Source organism: Ammospiza nelsoni, chromosome Z, assembly GCF_027579445.1.
Source record: "Ammospiza nelsoni isolate bAmmNel1 chromosome Z, bAmmNel1.pri, whole genome shotgun sequence".
NCBI classification, from domain to species: Eukaryota; Metazoa; Chordata; class Aves; order Passeriformes; family Passerellidae; genus Ammospiza; species Ammospiza nelsoni.
The window spans coordinates 49,843,622-49,866,024 of NC_080669.1; the positions used below are offsets into that span (position 1 = coordinate 49,843,622).

The 22,403-nt window shown below is 38.7% G+C and overlaps 1 protein-coding gene across 6 annotated transcripts in view; it reads right to left on the reverse strand.

Annotated features, from left to right (window-relative positions):
- Nucleotides 1–10,783: 10,783 nt before the first annotated feature.
- Nucleotides 10,784–22,403, reverse strand: part of PIK3R1 (phosphoinositide-3-kinase regulatory subunit 1) — a 60,151-nt gene continuing 48,531 nt past the window's right edge. For all 6 annotated transcript variants that reach the window (XM_059492985.1, XM_059492986.1, XM_059492988.1 and 3 more), the window contains 9 exons: nt 21,701–21,803; nt 20,936–21,034; nt 20,629–20,809; nt 20,046–20,171; nt 18,911–19,053; nt 18,471–18,647; nt 18,305–18,373; nt 15,802–15,972; nt 10,784–15,345 (listed from right to left, as the gene is read on the reverse strand). In XM_059492985.1, coding sequence (XP_059348968.1) covers nt 15,156–15,345; nt 15,802–15,972; nt 18,305–18,373; nt 18,471–18,647; nt 18,911–19,053; nt 20,046–20,171; nt 20,629–20,809; nt 20,936–21,034; nt 21,701–21,803 — 1,259 coding nt within the window. In that variant the 3' untranslated portion in view covers nt 10,784–15,155. The remainder of the gene's footprint in view (nt 15,346–15,801; nt 15,973–18,304; nt 18,374–18,470; nt 18,648–18,910; nt 19,054–20,045; nt 20,172–20,628; nt 20,810–20,935; nt 21,035–21,700; nt 21,804–22,403) is intronic.

Consider the following 22,403-nt stretch of genomic DNA (forward strand, 5'->3'; position numbering starts at 1 on the left):
TAGCAGCAGTTTTTCATTCAGTTGTCTGGCTGTATTTGACTGCAATGAGTTTGCCTTATCACCCCTCAGTATTCATGGTTTCCCAGCTAAAGAATTTCACAGTGCATCTATATATTATTTGTATTCATGTGTTTTAAGTTAACCACCTGTTCAGTTTGTTTGATGCCCTCGGACCTTGTGTTCTAAGAAGCAGTAACTAAATTTTCTGTTTGCCTTTTCTCTTTTTCAGAAGTGGTTGTACCTATCACACCTCCTCATCAGCTTCTTTGCTGAGCAAAAGCACCCTATGTCCTCTTTCAGTGAAGCTATGCCACACCTTAGACCACATTTGTCATGCTACCTCTACATTTGCTAGCTTTTTAATCTGCTTGTCATCTGCTTTTTTTTCATAATGAAGAAGACAGTAACCATATGTAGTCAAAGACTCCCACTATCTTTGAAGCAGCTGAGTTGTTTACCAACTTATGAACTGAGCCTCTTTGAGATGGGTTCTATATAAGGGCTTTCTCAAAGGTTCAGGTTTGATAAGGCAACACTGAAGTGTGAAGTTCCACTACCAGCCCATGAAACAATAGGTGTGTCTGTACGGGTCTTCGGGCTGATTGTCGTCATGGTGCCGGAGAGGCTCTAGCAGTGACATTTACTTGTTCACTTGTCCTATGTGCCTGAAGAAACACTTGCAAAAACCCACAAAAAAACCAAACCAAACCAACAAACAAATACAGCCAGAAACCCAGCAGCTTTTAGAAGCATTGCAATTTTAGAAGAGGAAAGGTACACCTCCCTTTGCCTTTATGACTAATGAAAAAAGCCACTTCCTCCCCACACCCCACCCCAGCTATCTCCACAAAGAAACAAGAGACAGAAAATATTGAACCCTCCAAAATAAGGTAACCACGAGACAATTTTCTCACCATCCCCTGAAATTTGCTCTTGTACCAACTGCTTGCCCCATCCTGAAAGAGTGGGGCTCCTGATGACTCAGTGAGACAAGCATCTGATCAGACTGGCAATTTGCTCTCTCTCCTTCACTCCCACCAGTTTATTTTTCAGACAGGGAGATGAACATGCAGAAGAACCTAAAAAGACAAAATCCACCTTGTGTGAAGAATATATAAACAAAATTTATAGTTCAGATTCAAAGGACAAAGAGATTAAAAAACTTGATCATCTGTAAGAACAGTCAAGCTCACTAATTAGGAAAGACAAGTTCTCTTCTCCATTGCAAATATTATTCAGGTGCAGTAGGTGCAATCAGTCAGGCACAGAAGGGGAAAAGGTTTCTATGACACTTGTACAAAAGCTGTCCACAGGAACGTGTGGCAGAAAAATTAGGTGAGACAGATAATTTACAAAAGCACTTACAAAAGCAGTATCATCAGATCTAGATAAATTATTGAAAAAGTTGTCAAATAAATAGCCTAATGGATATGATAACCATTTTGCTGGTTGAACAGCATTTGAATAAGTGCCCCTCCAATAATTTGTGAAAGGAACTGTCTGAGTGAAGTTTTCATGTGACTTTCCTTCTGCTAAACTTTTTGAAATTAATATCCCTGATGCAATTTTATCACTCACTTGTAAGTTTTGCACTTTGATACTGCTCCCTTGGAAATGATAGGAGAAGAGTTTCTCCTTAACAGATGATGCATGTTTTCAAGACTGGGAGGTCTGACCAGTGATTTTAGTTCAGCCACATTTAAAAATGTTAGTAAAGAAAGCAGAAACCATGTAAGAATATTCTAGTGTAGCAGATAGGCAGGGCTAATCACTGTAATTTAACACCAAGAATAGTGACCTGAATGGCAGCCAGATCTACCTATAGGGTAGGTAATTCTAGGGAGACATTTTGTGCTGGGATTAGATGGGATCAGTGAACCTAAAGAGAGTTTTGGCACATGCAGCTCCATCATGTATATTTGTCTATTTCTAGTTCACACCAATTTCTGTTGAGATGGGAGTAGTCTGGAGGGAAGAGGTCTGAAACAAATAGGAATGGGTCTTTTCTAATTTGGAGTTTCCAATCAGTGTAATAGCTAGTTATGTTATATGGTTAGTCTTATATGCAGCCATAAAAGATTCTAACGTGTTCATTGGCCTTTTTTTATTGCTATGGTCAAATGCTTGTGTTTCTGATCAAAAAGACTAGGCAGTATTGAGTTTTTCAGTACAATGGAGCCAAACCTTTGATTTCTAAATGGATAAGATATGGTTATGACTATACCAGTCCAGTCTCGTTTCTGTGTCATACTCAGATCCAGCTAGGTATGGTTTCCTGCTCTGTTTTTAAGTTACTTATGTCCAAAGCAGCAGGTCTGTTATTTCTGTGATTACATGAGAGAGCTTTTAATGGTCAAAAAATCTCCCAGACGTTGATACTTTGGTATCCAAAGCCAGACTCACATTGCAGACAAATTAAGCCTTAAAATGTGGATATTGATCTAAAAATACTTCTGATCTAGATATCACTTCTTGGTCTGTAATACTCAGTAAAAACCAAAGAACTCAAACTGCCTATAGAAAAACATCACCACCTTTATAACTATACAATTACCCATATCTACCCAAAGCCTGCCTAGTTTTCTTGCTCTAGACATGCAGTAATTATTGAAGCAGGGATGTGAATTCAATCTTCCCTTTTATCTGCTGAGTGACAAAACCAGGCATTATAAACAGTTTTCATTATCCAAAAAATATATTTTATTTTATTTTATTGGTGGACTAAAACCACCAATGAATTGAAACTATTTCTGTAGTGTGGTGAAAATTGCATAAAGCATTCACCTGGAGCACCTTCTCTCTGACTTCAGCCTCTGCTCACTGAAGACTCTCCTAGATCTCACATGGGCTAAGTGGCTACAAGGATGGTCACTGTTGGCTAAGAGGCTTTCTTAGATGGAAAATGAAGTCCTGCTTTTAGTTTTGAACCTTCATATGGGCCATTCACTTCAGAGTTGGACTTGATGACCCTTGTGGATCCCTTTCAACTCAAAATATTCTGTGATTCTGTGATCTGTAAAAGAGTTCCTCTAAATTCATAACTCTTTTGGGGATTTAATATAAAATAAGTGAGGTTTTAAAAATAAGAATTTCTATGGAAGAATGATTTTTATCAACTCTAATTTGTGCATACTGAGCCTTTCCTTCCTAGGGTCTTTCAAGGTTCATGACTAAATTAGTTTCTAGGAAAGGACAGAGAATTATGACATCTTGCTGCTAAGTGTGTCATTTATATCACACAGGAATATAACCTTGGATTATCAAATGCATCAGCACTAACAAATACACCAATAACTTTGAATTTATAAGGATATTGAGCTGGAAGACTTATCCTCTATTATCTGCAGAGCAAAATTAAAAAGATAAGTAAATCCAAGGTTTTAGAAGACTGTGTGGACACCTGGACATGTTTTCGTGCCTTCACTCTTCTGTTTGCATTTAAGAAGTTCCACCAGGAATATAATCTACTGCAAATGGGTAGCTCAGGAAAATTATGGAAGAAAACTTGGTTTTTCATGTCTTGTGGTCCTCCGCTTGCAATGAGAGCTAGTTCTCAGAACTCCAGAGCTAGGTTCGCATCAGAAAATGTAGATAAACTTCAGATGAAAATGTAGATAAACTTAGAGATGAAAATGTAGATAAACTTCAGATGTGAATTATGTGCTGAAACTCTGAAGATGTCAGCTCAAAGAAGAAAACATACATGTTGAATTGGGCATGGACGCATGCCAGTTAAGGGCTACATATGTGTTACCAGATGGGAGAGTATTTTTTGTAGTTTCTGGATCAGGCATGTTTTTCACATGCATCCTGATTTCATATTAGGGCATAAGTCAGCCACCACCTTCCCTCACAGCTCTGTTGCCACAGAAAACAACCCAGGTGCATGGGTGGGAGTAGCTTTGGCTGCTTCATCTGGTTTCCCAGTCAGTGGCCAGAACACTAAAATTTGAGAACAGTAAAAAAGAGCACAGCCCTTGTTTTTTGACTGGAGATAAATATATCAGATCTGGTCTAGAAATAATAAATATTGTCATGGTTTGAAAGACAGGTGTCTTCCAAGGAAGGTGGGAACCTCCCCTGGAATGGAGAATATGGTCCGCTTCCATCCGAATCATTGCAAATCTGAAAATAAGGGACTTTCAGGCAAAGATATGGAAAAGGAATAACAGTTCTTTACTGGTTGATGTATGCGTCTAACAAGGCAAACAAGTGATAACAACAAACAAACCAGAACACCCAATCAAGTCTCCTCCCGGCCGTTTATCCCATTTCCCCTCGGTGCAGTTCCAGTCACAGCCAGCAGAGGCGCTGCTGGCTCCGGGCCGGGCAGCGCAGTGATTCCCCCGTGCCTGCAGGGGGCGCTGTGCCACGGGCTCAGGGACCACGTGGGGATGGCGGCTTGGCCCAGATGGGAAAGGATGGAAAAAAGGTTTTCTTTACAAATTCTCAGGGGTAGCCAATCCAGGTGCCCCTCTAGATAGTGTAATGAGTTGTAGCTGGGATCTCAGAGCAGCAGCTGGAACGGCAGGGATCAGGAGAGTCCCAGAGTACTAGACAAGATAGATCAGAAACTCTGCGGCTGTAGCACCAGGTCTTGGCAGGCACTGGGTGTGGGGCTGCAGTGTAGTGGGGAAAAAACCTGGAGCAGTGGCAGAGGGGTAGTGGGGCTGGGCAGTAGCAGCCTATCTCCTGAACATGGCAGGAAGAAGTTCCCTTGGAGGGGGAAAGGGGCTCAGGCATCCTGGGATGCTCTGAGGGAGCTGAGCAGACGGGGAAGGCTCCCCTCTCTGGTGAGGTAAGGTGTTAATAAAGTCCCAGTGCTTTTTATGAGCAGAGTTCTGCTCATAAGAAGCATTGGGACTTTATTAACATCCTATCAATGCTTCTTATGAGCAGAGTTCCACTCGTGGTAGGAGGCAGCAGAAGACACAATCCCGCAGTTGGTGGCGAATTCTTCTGACAGTGACCCCAGCCTCTCTTACCCCCGAATGCTGAGAGAGCAAGACAGAGCTAGGAGCTGCAGCCAGCCCTTTCCCTCAGCCCCAGTCTTGTGGTATCTCTGCCCTTTGCAGGAGAATGCCCTCTGCTACCATAGTAAAGCCAGCTGCACTCCATCCCTTTCTCCATGGTTATTTCTTTTCTTTCTCCTAAGTAGCAATTGTTATTACTTTTTAGCAATAAAATGGGAGAAAATGCCCTAAGAGAAAGAAAACAAAAACAGAAAAATCCTAACCTCTAACAAATATGTACAATAGGGACAGGATCTATCAAGCTCCACAAGTGTCTGTTCTGGAAAACCTCTGCAGCAATGTGCTTCACTTGGGCATCACAGTTACTTCTTTACTTAGGCATTGACATGGATTTCTTTGGCTTCTCCAGAGGCTTTTCCTCAATTTTATACTAATTTCAAAGGATGTTTGAATTTCAGAAATTTGGGAAGAGTGGCATTTTGAAAGGAAGACTGTTCATTGGCATGGCTTGGCTTAAGAATCTGAACACACTTGCCATAAGTTAGCTGGTCTTCAGACCTAAGGTCACGTTATTGGGTGTATTTCACTAAGAAATGTCACCTTAGGTGAGCCTTAGGTCATGGATGTTACAGTCACTGTGTCTCCAACAGAGACATACTGAAGGGAGCATGTGCATGTACACTGGTATAGTGAAAATAAGGGAGAACTTGTTCATGTAATTGCCGCAGCTAGCTGCCTTCCCCAGTAAAAGGAGCTCTCTCCAACCATCTTCATGGAAAATGTGTTCTTCGGTATGTGACGCCAAAAGGAAAATTCTTACTATCAAAACTTTAATAACAGTCCCTTTCTTTTCCTGGCTGCTCTCATGTTCTGGAAATGGCTGTTTGGAGTCAGGATTACTCAGGAGTTGCCTCAGACAGCTGTCAGAAGGGCACACAGGCAAATTGTGTCTGGTCTCTGGCCACACCCTGCTGGAAGTACATGTGGCCCAGCCAGATAAGAGGCCTTTTTTCTACTGGAGAGCCATGGACAAGACCTAGCTCATCCACGCCTGCCAAGATTACAGTGCAAATTTGGCAGGCCATGACAAGATTTCAGTTTTAGTAACTCTGTTGTTGGTTATGGAGATCAAGACATTTTGAAATAACAATGTTATTTAATTGTGTGTATTTGTACACAATTGGCCTTTTTTTTATTCCTTTAAATCAGTTTGTCCTCTCATTCTGTCTGAAATACAGCTCTGCAGGAGAGTGGCTGTATAAATTCACTCACGAGCTAGGTCAGTCTGTTTTCACCTAGAAGCAATATGTTCTTGCCCAGAAATCTACAGTGCCTACCATAAAGAGGTGCAATGCTGTGAACCCACTCTGAGGATTTTACTAACATATCCGGAGAAATCCTGGTGCTCAAGGGTTGTTTATCAATCCCTGGCTTTCTTGTTTACATTGCCTCTTATCAGTAGAGCAACACACTGTTTGCGTAGCAGCTTGTCTTCCTTCATCTCAAGACTTCTGAAGCTTCTCCCCAAAATGTTCCTGCCTTTGACCTGACACTGGATCTGCTCTAGCCGCTGAAGCTATTCAAGGCCAGATCCTCCATTTCATTGGATAAGGAAACTCCCCAGGCTGTCTGCAGGCTCTTCCCAGTAGAACACTCTGCACTGAAAGGTTCAATTTAACTGGAGAAGGTATGCATACATAATGTACCCAAAAATCACTATAGGACCTGCCACCTTCTTGAATTTTTCATGTAGTAGATGCCTGGGGGATTTCACACAGTTCTCTTGCCCTGAGGTAGAACTCAGTCTGACTGGCAGGTAATTTGACTAAAGTCCTTCCTATCTTAGTTTTACTATCACAGCACCCCACCCTGTGGTCTTGGCTATGAGCCAACTGGAAGGAAAGAAAGTCAAGTTCCCTAGATTTCCCCTGGATAAGAAAGGAAACATAGATGTGGTGATTAACAAACTGATCTTACTTGGAGAAAACAGTAGCATCTTCTTCATCCATGTCTTTTCAGTGACCACATGGCTGGCAAAAGACCAAATTATTCCTCAAAAGACAGGTCTATAGCCCTCACAAAGACTGTTGGGAGGAACTGATAAGCTGGGTCTGAGGTAGTGCCAGGTTTTTCCCTGAAGCAGTCAGGGAAGGCGGTAGTATCATGGCATTACTGCCGGCGGTAGTATCATGGATTCCTCTGTGTGGAGTCCAGCATTACATCTCCAAGGAAGATATGGGCCAGAATCTCTTTGAACCTGTCTGTCACCCTTGCAATTATTATGAAAAACCCCAAGTTCTATGAACCAATTGAAATTCCAGACCCAAATTAATTGTCCTTTATCATTATGCCTAAGAGCAGAAGACATTGCAGCTGGTACTGGAAAGACTAAAACTGAACTGCCTATCAGCAGGGAAGAGACTGAGTTCATCCAGCCTTAGCCACATTAAAGGTGCAATCTAGCATAAGCGATTTGCCTGAGCTCTCTCCATCCAGTCAATGGAACAATTCCATAGAGTGATTCACTGCATCCTAGGAATAGTGCCTGAGGTAGGTGGAGTGAATCACTCTGGGGAATTGCCTGGCTCTCTCTGAAGAGAGTTTTGCCAGACAGCTTTGATGAAGAGCCTTTCTTCATGTGCTTAAAATTAGATAAGATGAATCCTGCCTCTAAATGTTCAAACTCACTGTCTTTCTGAAACAATGAAGAGCTGCAAATTGCATGAGAATGCACACAGCTGATGTTTTTAAGTGACAGCCTTCACCCAAGGCCAATCCTTCATGGATTTCACAGGCAGGGTGGAAGGCAAGTGGACGGTGCAGTCTGGGTGGGAGGTGCTCGCTCAGCCTGCAGTGAGAGGCACAAAGCTGCTCCTCTCACCTTTGCTCCCAGGTGTGGCTCCAGTTCTGACACCTCGAGATTTGCATTCATCTCGTATTTCCACATCATGCTCTAGGAGGTCTCTACTCCCATTCAGCCATACAGCAAGCAACCTATGAAGAGTTGCTATACCTCTTAGAGAGGTAAAGCTTATTGCTCATTGCTGTGAGTGCAGTGACAGGCACGAGGGCCCATGAAAGCCACCACCTGTATGAACCACTGCCATGGGTACTGTGCAGGCAGGGGTAATGGATGACCCTGTCACACAAACAAGACACACAATTCCTGCAGAATTGACTCCAAACATTGAGTCTCAATGTGTCTTTTTCACCTAACACCCCATGGATGACTGCTGGAGGACTTCCACTAATTACAACATGAACATGTTTTGAAAATTAAATTAATTTCACAAAATTGTGGGAATTATAAATCCAGCAATATTTGTTTTATACTGAGCACAAGATTTGGGGGGGGAAAGTAAACCATGTAGAAAACAAACATTTATAGAGGATTAAATGCTCTCAGGTATGAATTCATTATCTTTCTTCTCAGGCTATGACTTCTAATGAGCTAGGAATACCAGACACAGGTGGACAGTGAAATCATCATCTGAATTAACTATATTCATGTCCAGTTTTGTCAATATTTTTTGTTGAAAGACCTGAGAATGGTAGGCTTTAGATCCTTTTATATGCTCCCTGTTAAATTTTAGTCCTGTAAATATTTGCACATTTAAATCAGTAACCCTAAATGCCTCCATTTTTAGTATGCAAAGATAATTTCTTTGTAGAGGACAGAATGGCACCAGTGGTGTCCTTGTAATGCCATTCTGGCAGAAAACAAGCCTTGGAATAGCCATGGATAAAAGCCCTTTTTTCGAAGAAGGGCATTTCTGGTTATCTCATTGCTTGATCGGAGGTCAAAAAGCTTGTCCCTGCAAAGATTATCCAAAGTTTAAATAGTGGCTGATCAATTAATATCCGTTTATCTAGAAGGTCCCAACAGAATTTCTCTTTTTGGTGGTCTATGTATTTGAGGACATAGGTCCTCAAAGGGATTAAAAGAGACACCAGAACCACGTGGTGTTCCCAGAGTTCCTGCTTTTTGTGTACCAGAGGCAATAGGGAAGCCTGATGCCTCTTGCACAGCCCACATCTGTGTGGAAGCATGTCTGACCTTCCTCCCCTGCAAGCTGTTCTGCAGAAAAAGCAAAACCATTTATTTTTAGCCTTCTTTCCAGTCAGGGATGCTGGCAAGTCCCTGCTGTTTGCTATTCCCTCAGTTTGCACCCTCTAAATGAGGGAATGGGGCCCCTGTGGTAAATGTTAGATGTCTCCTAATGGCAATCACTTCAGGAGAGTCCATAAGAACAAGAGCAGCTCTTCCCCCGTGACAGCTGGGAGGGCCATGATGAGCAGCGATAGGTGGCTTCAGAGGAACTGCTCTCCTTGCCCCTGCCCTTTTGTGCCCAGCTGCAGCCCTAGGAGCACCTGTTGGTCCACGCAGAGCCACAGAAACAGCAACAGTGAGTTTCAAAACCTCCTCCCCTTTTTGGCTTCATGGCTCAAATAAAGAGATTTGTGTGAAGTTACTTGCACACAACTTTGCACAAGTCAAGCAACTTTGGGAGAAAAAGTCCCAGCCCATGAGCATTCCCAAGCCTTTAAAATATCACATCCATTTGTATCTGCACAAAAATAGATTTAAGCAGTTTTCCTATGATTCTGTGACCATCAAAGTTTAGCAGAGGGAAAATGGGGGAGCATTTGTCTGCAGACAGTAAAAATAGAATGGCATTTTTGCAAATTACTTTTCTAGTCTGCCAAGTAATTTCTATACAATGTGTGGTACTGGCAGGAAATCTGCCAGTCCATAGATTTTTCTGGATTATGATCCATCAGTCTTAATTTCTCTCCAATAGATGATGACAGATAACACATGATTCACTACTTACCTCATCTTATTTTTCAGTGATGACTCTGTGGCTGCAGAAGCGTTTTGGTCCCCAACATTAGTTCAGGGGGCAGGAGTGAGATAAACTCAGTGTCAGTATAAAAGTGTCAGTCTTCTGCGAAAAACTGCAACAGATGCAAGTGCTGGAGGTCTAGTCCCTCTTGCTATTAAACAGGCTAAAAAAACAGTAATAGCCCTTAGTCTAAGTTTTTTGTAAGAATCTCTAAGGGCCAATGACAATGTTGTGGTTGTTAAAAATTGTTCAAGTTGGGGCTGAATATCTCAGTGAAGGGTATTTCCACATTAATGTGAGCAATATTTAAGCAAAGTATAGAATGGAAACCTTGGACAGAATGGGAATAGGAATCTCTTTTTCCAGAATAGCTGGCTGTCTTCCCTGGAGGACCTCTCTTGGGGCAAGATATGAATGAACTCGAAGAAGTCAGATACCATATACCAATAATGAGGTGAAGCAAACAATATTCACAATTGCCCTTACCCAATCCCCTCCCCCCCATACTTCTTCCCTCTTCTTCACTCTTCTGCTGGGTTTCACAATTAGATGCAGACAGGAAGCTGGTAAATGACTTTCAATGGCAAATGCTGAGGGGCTGGCTTCATGGAAATCAGTGACAAAACTCACACACTTTTCAGAAGAACCATAACTTTATCTGCACTGCAAGAGTCAGATCACAGATCATGAGTATTGTACTGGTTTTGCAATAGCATGAGATGAGCAAAACCATCATTTTGTCACTGTTTGACAAGAGATTATTTTGGAGCTACTCAACTACCTCATTCAGTTCAAGACACAAAATGGCTGTGAGTCAGCTGAAACGATATGCTCCCTAGTTCCTCTAATAATAAGAGCATTTGGGTATCATTTTCAAAGAAGGCCACATATTGACAGGAAGAGTTAGGCAAGGATGCTGGTAAATAGATAGCACGGTCGTTATTGAAGCCCCAACAAATGAACTGCAGTTTCAAAACAACCTTTATTCTGCTTGAAGACTTATTACAATTTTTAAAGCAACTCAAAAACAAGACACAGCTCCATCAACTCTACAGCTTGAACAAAATTTTAAGGAGGCATGTTTTCACTGTTGCCTTGTAAAGGCAATTTACAATCTGCTTTACTCTCCACCTCCTCAACGACAATTTTGAAACAAAGCAATCTTAATGTTTTAAAGACATGTAACAGAACAGAGCTTTATTTTCAAGAAACAAGAATAAAAAAAAAAAATAGCAGCATCTTGGGCAGCTAATGCAATCTCATCAGGACAAGTGCAATGTAACCTTACCAACTCCTACAGTTTAGTCTCAACTGCAGTAAACAGAACATGACTCTACATAAAATGTTGCACTTTGTAACCTTGTCCCATGGGAGGCATTATGCTTTGAGCTGCCCATTTCTAAAGTGAACCTGAAAAAAACCAGTATCAGGATTCACTTTCCCAACTTAATACCATGCATAGCAAAAGCACTGTGTGAAAATCGGCAGTTTTCCCCATTAGAAGCATCTGAATGTTTTCCCAAGCATTATTATTTCATTGCCAATTACAAGACAAAGCCATTTTTTTTCACTACAGAACAGTTGACACCAAATAGAAAATCTGAAGATTTGGTTTTACAGATTGCTTGACAAGATAACGGAACCATACAGACAAGCTTTTTTTTTTTTTTTTTTTTTTTTTTTTTTTTTTTTAAAGAAACTATTCAACAACACAGAAACTCAGGTTTCTAACTGTATCTGGAAACATGCTGCACCCACAAAGGTCTAGTGTGCATGTGTGTGTCTTTAACAAAGTTAATGATATCACTTACTAAATTCAGCAAAATGATCATGTTCTGTGAAAATGCATCTATATTGGGAACTGTTCATACATAAACACAGCAAGTGTGTATGAGTATGCACAGATATGCATCCCCAACCTGCAAATTTGTACTTCAGCTGAATTAAATCAGAAACTCTTAATTTTGCCTGTGAGTTTTGGTTCTCTTTGCAATGTCTCATGCCTTTCAAAGGCCTTGAGAAAGAGATGCTGCAGTGCAGCATAACTCAGGGACTTAAAATAAAATGAAAAGTTACGCAAATTAAAAAAAGGAAAAAAAAGTAACAGAGTTAAGCCCATCCGTTGATTATATTAGATGAAAAAAACTTTGCATCAATAGAAATACAGAAAAACACTGTGTTTCTTTAGTTATATCCCCATGCTTTTTTTTCTGTATATAGTAGTCTGAGATCAGATCAAAACTGGAGTGAACAATGTGGTACATTAAAGACAAACAACTCTGCAGTGAATAGGGCCTTTGGCAGGACTTAGCTCTGTGCATTAAGGAGGGAGAGAAATGCAGAGGCCACACAATATGTAAGTACCAAAGAAAACCCACTTATGCCAATTTGAGGGCGTAAATGATCCCTGCAAATTGCACAGACCCTGTGTAGGCAGAACATCCCCTTAAGAAGCCCTAAGCATTCATCATTAAAACATAGAGCTTATTTCTCATTGTTGCTTGTGCAAGAAAAGCAAGTGTCAAATCTGCACACACACTATTTTTTTCTGCTACAGCCACACACAAAGAGAAGTTGCACAGCACACAGGAATGAATTATATTCCATACTGGGCTGGGCATGCTAAGGATATGGCCCACTGACATAGCAGGGATTTTCTTAATATGAGGAAAATTAGATCCAAATGCTTTAACTATGATAAAATTTCTTGACAAATGCTACGTGAAACATCAATTCAGATTACATATATTTTGCCTACAGAGAAAAAATACAATTTTACTCTTAAAATATTTAACATTCAGAAATTAATATATGTCCAAAGAATATCTTGGATTGCTATAAGCGTTAAACTGCTGTATATTGAACTAATCTGTAACTTCAAGCCCAGTAGTATAACTGGCATGCTAGAGTAATTGTTGGTGTTTTTTGTAGTATAAACCAGTTATTTGTATAACAGATTCACATGGTCCTACAGGCCTGAAAAAGGTGTGGAATGGGAAAGGGAAGGCATGAAGACTAAACTTCTATTCAGGAAAAATATTCAGAATAATTTTCTAAGTGATGACTATCGTGAAACAATATTTGTTGGATCTTGTTTCCTGATATAAATAAGAAAATACAACTACAGGAAAGCTAAGACAACCCACCAAAAAAAAGACCACAAAGTCAAAGTAAAATCAAAAATCTTACAGCCTCAGAACTGAAGTAACAATGTAAAAATGAAAAGATAATATGAAGATTAGTGGAGACCAGCAAATTTCTTATTATTATTTCCAATAGCTTATAAAGCATTGCATACTTTGAAATAAAACACAAGGATCTCTAACCAGAGCTATTATGAGAGAACTCCATGGGTCTCATTCTTTCGATTGTGTGTGCAACTCTCTTTAATAGTAATAGATCTTATCTTTTGCATCTTGGGGGAAGAATAATTTCATATGTTCACTTAGTCAAATCTTCTCCAAGATTTCTCTGAATGTCATTACTTTATTGATTTGCAACGTGTTAATTTCCTCAGTGGTCAGGACAATAAATAACCATTGCAAACTATTGACAGTGAACTATCTCAGGATTATGGGTAACTCTGTTTTAGTGAGATTTATGTATTTGTTTCCCTTAACTGAACCATGATTTTGTCTCTGGTGCCCTAAAATTATGGAAGTGTTCACTTTGATACTGCCTCAGCCTACAGACTTTTGAAAATACATATCATAGCCTAATCATTTTAAAAAAAGATATTTTCCAGTCTTAATTAGTTCTATATTGTATCCAAATGTTCTCTGTAGACATGGAATTTTTTTTTCTGCAATACTAATACAAAAAATAAACCTAGGCAACAGATTGGAGAAACTTCCTTCATGTGAAATGAAAATACCTTTACAGCCTGACAAAAATTCTGTCACAGGAGGTCAAGAAGTCATTTATTTACTGTGAAGGTGGATTCATTCTGAGATCCAAACTATCTACACTCTACACTGCAGTAGCAAAATATCCCCATTTATTTCTGCAGTCACTATCAAAGAAGGATACATTATTTTCCTTGTCTTCCATATATAAGACAATCATTATAGAAGTCCAAAATGCTTCAAGAAGCAAATGTAGCATGGTACCGTATTCTAAAGATATCTCTGAAACAGTATTGTTGGACTCAGTGATATTTTGTAATGTTCATATAATTTTATTGAACTAAGCAGCTTTGAAGCTTATCAGGCACTGCCCAACAAAGTATTTAGTCAAAAAAAAATTATGAACTTTTTAAACTTAGACCTAGTAGCTCAATATTCTATACAATGAAAATTGTCAAATATTCCACAGTTTAAATTTTCAAGCCAACTCTTGCTGGCTCCCTGTACATTAAAACAAAACAAAACAAAACAAAACAAAACAAACAAGAAAATTATTAACAAAAAGCAATCGCCAGGAAGGATATCCTTAGGGAAAAGAAATTAAAAAAAAAAAAGAAGACAAAAAACCAAGAAAAACAAGCTTAATCTGTAGATATGCTTGAGAGAAGACTACAGCCTAAAGAAAATTCAGTATTGCATAGCATAGTCTAAAAATTTAGCTTTGAGCGAACAGAAAAGGAAAAAACGAAGCAGTTTGGTATTGACAGTTTCCATCAATGACAGTTAGTCATCCAGTACTATGTACATTATTATACACTGTATGCCATTGAAAATCCTGTTTTCTTCAGTCTTAAATATATTCTTAAAACAGGATTTTTAATCATCTAAACAAAACACTTCCTGGCACTTTGCTATTACAATTACTCTGAGCAACATACTGTAACTGAAGTCCTTTTAAAGTGTCCCTTAGAAATGAAAGTGCCACTCTGCTACATATCATTCACCAGAAACCAAAACAGAACCACAAGGCTGTATGTCTGGATCCACTGAGTGCAGCAACACCATTCCAAGTCAGATTATGACCACGAAATTCCAATAACTGAATGACACAGACCTCTTATACCTTGTGTCTGCATAATCCAATGTTCTAGCTGGTAAAGCTTCAGAAGTGGTCGTAAACAAGCACCATGCTTAAAGGCCTCTATGTCCCTGCAGGGAGATCAGGTTTGGATTTTTCTCTTGTGTTTTTCTTTTATAATTACAAAAAAAAAAAAAAGCACTTTAGATTACAAACATACATTCACAGCATAACACTGTGATCTCTCCCACTGCAGTTGTGAAGGAAATCTTTAGTTCCATCTGAAGACAAATAGCTTTGATACTACAAATTCTTGAGTAAAGCTGAAAGGAGCCTTTTCTCTCCAGAGGCCTCAACGTTGCCAAGTAATTTCTTTAAAAAAACCAACAAACAACCCAGAGTATCAGGATCTTCATCGCCTCTGCTGTGCATAAACTGGGTAGGCTAGCGTGACATTGAGAGAGTCATTGTGCTGCACAAGTGATGTGTGTTGGTAATGTAGCACCAGTTCTTTGAGCGAGTTGTACAAGTTATATGGCTCTGCAAATCCATACCCAGTAGGTGTTTTGTTTATCACACAGTGCTTTACTTCACCATCCACCCTAAAAAAAATCAAAACAAAACCAAACAATTTTTAGTTTTTGAGTACAGTAAAATTAAGATAGAAAATAAGGTATTAGTTATACATCTTAAGATGCTAGTCAGTACATAGAATTCCTCTGTTTTGTGGTGGGATAATGGTAAAAAAGTATGTTTAGTCCAAATTTGTGAATGTCATCCTAGCTTAGGGAGGAAGGAGATAGGCAGGACTTAGCAGCTGCACAGAAAGGTGAGCACACATATTTTGGTTTCCCCTCTGAGTGAGGCTCCTCTGTGGGAGTGGCACAGGTTGGAGCTGTGTAGGAAATGGAGCAGCAGTAAGAATACTCAGGAGTCCCTGAGCTGCTACTAAGCCAAAAGGTCCAAGAGGAATTGTGCATATGCAAGTGACCATCTGCCCCCAGCTGAAGGTAGCCCCTTGCATGTGGGTTTTATCATTCACAAGTTAGGGTACATACACAACAGAGCAGGCATAGCAGCCTTGTTTGCTGCTCTCTCGAACAAGGAATGTTCCATCTCGTTTTCCCCGCAGCAGATTTTCAGCTTGGCTTCTATTGATATTTCCCACATTCCACGTTCTCTCGTCATGATGGGGCAAGTCCTCATCATCTTCTACCATAGAGTATTGGCTGTTGGAAAGAAAAAATATGTTTGTGAAACACAGAACAAAGTCCACTAATTAAGTAATCTTTATTCAGTATTACAGTGATTAGCAGGATACCTCCCAGGCAAAACTGGGGATTTAAACTAAGTAATACTGCACCATTTAAACCACTGGATAAAAGTAAAATATAAGCTCTGTTTCTTATTTCTTTGAAATGCAAATTTTAGGAAGAATACAAAAAGATGATGTGTTATTTTTCAGAATATGCTGTGAGCACTTTAGTACTTCTATCATTGCTCACTGTTTTGGTAAATAGCAAGCCCAACAAAATCAGTACTCTCTGAGTCAGCTTCATTTCCCAAGATCAGAACACTTGATCAGCAGTGAAAAATCATGCAATGTATCAACTGCAGCTGCTCCTAGAGAACCTCTGAGCAGTTGCACAGGGAGGCATTAATTATTTATAGGGGAATGGCTTTGTGAAAAGGTGCAAGAAAACAGTAGAGTGCTTTCTCTCTCCCTCTCTCTCTCTTCTCCGTCCCTCCTGCCCCTTATAAGGAGATTGTTAAAATAGCATGCAATACATGCTTCTCTATTAAATCAGCCACCAACTATAAAGCTGATTCAGAGTTACAGAGAACCTTCTGAGCTAGAGCCACCATGAAAAAAGAAGCATCTGGTGCAGCTGTGTGGGTATCACCTTGGAATTCTGCAGTTGCAGAGCTCCCCAATCCCACAGTCTGCAGTGGTTGGCCCTGCCTCTCCTGTTCAGCTTGCAGTAAGTCTGTGTTAGGCTAATGCATTTAGTCTCTCTGTAATAGGCTTTTAATTAGTTTTTCTTGGTCTAAGAAAAGATAACTTCTCACTCATCCATGATTCTGTTTTTCTGAAGATTCTCAAAGTAGTCTACAGAAACCAGCAGTCGCACAGTTCTATTTTTCATAAAGAGAAAAGGTTCTTTTTGTTTCAGATAACACTATCTCCAGGTCCCTTATCCCATCTCTCTTTTGACCTGCATGACATTCACATACGTTCAGTAGTAGCTCTGTTTTCAACCAGCATTTAGAGAAAGGAATTCTTGTTTTCATCCTGCTTATTATATTGGGGAATTTTTTTCTGCACTACAACTTCAGAAGAAAAGCCATATTCTAAAAGTTTAATTTTTCAGCAGTTATCAGACTTGCCAGCAAGGAGTATCAGAGTGAGAGAAAATTAAGATTTTCTTCAAACAGTTTGATTACTATTTTGATGCTACATTAAACTGACAGAGTGTTCTTTGTCTACTGTTTAAGTGATAGGAACACTAGTCGGAACAGGTGCCTACCTATTTTACAGTATCTAATCTTTGCTAAGACTGAGAAACCAACATGGCTTTAAAATGTGTATGTCATTTTATCTCCTGCTACTACCACAGTGATAAGCACAATTTCCAGGATAACAGTAAGAATTTCTTTATTAACAATAAACCAAGCCAAATGAAAATAGATATGGACAAGGCCAGAATGCAAGGCAGAATGCACTACAGTCATTGTCAGTCTGCTGCTTTCATATTATATTCAATCAGGCAACATAAAAGGGATGCATAAGAAATTACATAGGCAGAAAATGTTGATACAAATACTACTGAGACAATTTTGATTTTTCTATTTGTTCATTTTTCACTGTTACTGTGCTTCAGATATTATTCTGTGTCTTGCTTTTGTTTAAATTTGGCCTATGTTTACACAACCCAAGCACTTTTTGCCTTTTTTTTTTTCCCAGGAATGAAATTAAATGTATTCATCAGCCTAGCCTCTGTCAGAACCTACAGTAAACTAAACTGAAAGGACAGAATACTACCCTGCCATTTTCCAGAAAAACAAATCAGACCACAAAACTACAGGATATTCTTCAGCACATACAAATTTTTCATCTCCAACCGCAATGTGACACAATGATGTGGGTACCCCTATACTGGATAACATCATGGGACCCACAGATGAGATTTGGAAAAAGCCTGCTTATGCCTAAGAGACCTTCTGAATAATTTATCCATCCATATGACATCTCTCTAAAATACTAACACTTTATGAACTTAACTTTGCTGGGAAGATAAAAGACATAGGTTACATTTCAGTGCTTTGCTACAGTAACTTGTATATGCACTTAGCTGAAAAAAGGATGAGAGCAGAGGGTGAGACAGTATCCTTTCTAATATTTGCATTATGTAGGCTGTCATGTCTTAATAGTACGCATTGTTACTGAAGACCTAGGCTTGAGATTTACTCTTTGTGATCCAAGACTTAAATATGCCTTATCTCACTTCTGTATTTAGGTGATTTGAACAACCAGAAATATCTAAATCTTTCAATACTTACTCTTCTGCATTTTCATTTCCAAGCCATTCATTTAGCTTTTTTTGCCGAACGCCTTTTTGAGTCAGCCACCTGGACAATAATTGCAAATGAAATTAATTTTTAGTCACAAAAGTTGGAAACCATTAAAAACCACACAACTTAAAATTTTTTAATTCATGATACTCACATCAAATACTGATCTCTTGTCTTCCTCAGCTGTATGAGGTCTGGCTTAATGCTGTTCATACGCTTGTCTATCTCTCTATATTCAGCTGCTTGCTTTTTTAAGTCTTCTTCTAATCTACGCCTGCTGTCCACAATTTCACTTATCCGAGACTTCAGTTTTTCATAGTTGTGCATGATCCTAGATGGAACAATGTGGCAGGTTACACTCTGATTTCATAACTTTATAGTCTGCTATTTAGGGGTGTAGACTCCTAAGAGAACAGATTCTTTCTCTAGATATAGTTATACATTTTGCCAGTTCATGTCTACCCTATTCAAGGCTTCTTTGCTTACAGCTGAACAATTTAAAACTTGCCATCTTGCTTCAATTTTAGGCAGACCTATACTTGGCATTGTTTTTTCAAAAATCATACAATTTGGGACTCAAAATCAAATACTGACCTTTGTATTTCTTTTTCATTTCCTTCCCGTTTAAATTTTTCAATGTATTCCTTACTGTATCTTTCCTGTGTTTGGCACTGCTCTTCAAATATTTTTATTGTTTCATTAAATGCCTCAATGGCTGTTCTTTTCATTTGAATTTCCTGAAAATAAAATAATTGTTATTGCAGTTGTTATCAGATAAAGGGGAAGATTTATTGGCTTGTATCATAGAAACACTTCAGGATATTGTAGAAGAATTTCATCTCAATATCCCTTCACCAAAACATATTTTGTCTGCTGAGCGTCATGGCATAGAGACAACAGGCCTGTGCAAAAGGTTACCGTGATAAGATTTCCATGATGAGGTTTATCAAGAAATAGAACTGCTAAAAAAAGAATCACTTACAATCTTTGCTTTGTATAAATAAATTGATGCTTAGAACCTTATGGCAGTGCACTTTGCCCTTTGTATGAACTCAAGTCATTAGAGGCACACCTGGCTTTCTGAAATAAAGGCAGCCTTGACAGGTTTCAGGAGGTTATCTGGTTTACCCTCCTGCCCCTACATAACTAGTTGGTAGCCAGGTCTTAAGTAATAGTTCAAGTTGGCAGCAATTCTCCAATTTTCTTCAATTCTTTTTAGATGTATTTCCTGCACACTTTTAAGAAGCATTCTTGATTCTGGGACTTTAAAACTGGACTTTCAGAGGCACTTCAAGGCATGGCTAATAATTGATTAAGCTGAAAGAGGCAGCTTTTCATTCCTGCATTTTGTCTACACATGTCATCTCTTTATCCTGTATAGGTAAACCAAACACTTCAAAAACTCAAAACAAAATGCAATGCTTCCCTGGAAATGTGCCTTGAAAACTGTAAATCAGCTTGATGAGGTCAGTATGTAGAAGTGGTGTAAATAAAGACAGTTATGTACTTGCTTTGGATGGAGCTGTCAGACTTGGGCAGAGGGTGGCTTAGTTTACAGGTGGTGGCTGTTCAAACATGAGTAAGCAATTGCACTGTTCTGAGCAAGCACATCAGGGCAATGCAGTGGTGGTGGAAGAGGGGAGTAGGAAGATGACAATACAAATTCACAATAATATTCTTCAAAATCTGCAAAGTTTTCCATTCTCCCTTTGGTTCAAATCCAGCTTACCTGAGATGTTCTTGTGTAGTCTTCATAGAGTCTGTCATATTCTCTGCTTTTTTCTTGGAACTGGGTATTATATTCATGTAATTTCTTTCCTACTGCTTCAATGCTATCCTCTTTTACAACTTGATCCTGGAATGATGAGCAGAAAGAAAGATATTCTGTAAGGAAACAATTATATTGCCCAGTTTTTCTGGATAAAACTGCTTAAAAATGCTTAGATAATTACATGGAAATGTGACTCCTCTTTCACCGATATGGAGATACACTAAATGCATAATATGCAAATGAGATATTAATTACAAAAAGGAATTTTACATTGCAAGTGTTTAGCTTTATACTGAAAATTACATATTTCACCACTGAGTGGGATAATTATTAAGATGTTTATTTCCTAACAGTGCATCTGCATTATTTAAACTTTTAAATATTTACATGCAAAGCATGGAATTGATTTTAAACAAAAATATCAGGTTTTGTACCCACATGATTTTTTTGAACAGTAACAGCTGAAGTGTTTCATGTTTGGCAAGTTTGGCAATAATTTCTCTGTTTTTAAGTGAAATGCAAATAAAATAAACTAAATTACCTGCTGGTACTTAGACACTGGATAGAGTAATTTTACATCCAGTTTAGGATTATACTGGGCTAGAGATTCATTCCGGTAGTGGTTTATTAGCTCGACCACAGAGTTGAATGTTAATGGGTCAGAGAAGCCGTATTTTCCATCTCGGTGAAAAATTTTGATTAATTTGTTATTTCCTCCTTTCCTGCAAATAAAGTATATTGAAAAGTTAGGCATGCTTCAAGTACTATTTCCTAAAGAATACCCCGCATTAAGAGCAGTTGTTGCATTTTACTATCAAGTATTACAGACCCAGTGTAACTAGTCTTACCTCAGTGTCAGTGTGTAGTCCCCATGCATTTTGGTTGAAGCATCTCGTACCAAAAAGGTACCATCAGCTGTGTCTCGAAGCTTCTCATTCACTTCTTCTCTAAAATGAAAGCAAAAGTAACCAACATTTCAATCAGTTCTCACACACTTATTCTTCCACAGTGCTCTAAATTCAAAATCAAATGTTTTGAAGTGTGTTTTAGAAGCCTTCTATGTCTCCATATTAATATATTACCTTATTTAACATTTAGAGAGCAAGTGGGATAAAATATGGCATACTCTGTGCTCTCACTACTGGACAAAATTATTATTCATACAAAGCTCTTTCTGCTTGTTCATACAAGCCTATGCAAGTGGAGCAGTCAGTGCTGGTCTAATATAGCTATATATAGTACAGATAAAAATGTTGCTAATATATGGCACTTGTTAGTCTGACTTGCTGACTATAGTGCCTACAGCTGAGGTTCTGAATGAAAGACAGGAACAAAATTCTTTCTTAGTGCAATCTTTTCATGCTAGCATTTCATATAAGTCTTAAAGTAACAGAACAATCATTTTGCATACTACATTCTTAGTGACTGCCAGTAACTTTTTAGTCATATTTGGAATAAAACCAACTGTAATATGTTTATGGTGGAAACTATAATAAAATTGCTCTTAAAACTGTGAATTTTCTATACTCAAAGCCTAATACATATACAAAGAATAGCACAGCAAAAACAGCACAAAGCTAAACATAGGAAATACATGTCTTGAGGTGATTTACCTTGAGATATCCCCCCAGTACCATTCAGCGTCTTGTAATGACATGTTGTTATTCATGCTATTGTTAGTTACGGTATTAGGTTTCGGTGGCTTAGGAGGCAGTGCTGCAAATGAAAGGGGGGCAGAAAAGTTGTAACTCACTGAAAACATTACCAAATATTCCTTGAAATTACACATTATTACATAAATTTTAAAATTCTATGAGTGCGTTAAAAAAAGAACTGGTTACCAAATAGAGTTGTCCATCATTAACAGAATTTAAAAGACACTACAGGAATCAAGAAATCTGAAAACAAAATAACTCAAAATAAAGTTTTACTGTTTCAAAAAATGATGCTATCTTGCAATAATATTTTAAGGAAAATATAACACCATACTCAACTCCTGCCCCTGTGAAGAAAGCATTTGAGAAAAAAAAAATCTGAAGTTTGTTTTTACCCTCTTTCACCGTCTTTGGGTGAACACAAGTAATAAAACATGCTGCTTTTTTTTTTTTATCCTTCTGTGTAATGATCTTAGAGGAATGTTGCTATTTTCTTACCTAGAAGCTGAGTAATAAAAGATGCAAACCCATAGCAATATACTGTAGAAGAAGCATCAGGGTTTTAAAATCCTCAGCATTCTGTGCAATGATTTTCAAGAAAACAAAAAAAAACCAAACTCAACAGTTTAAGAAACCTGTCTGTGACCCAAATATCCGTTGT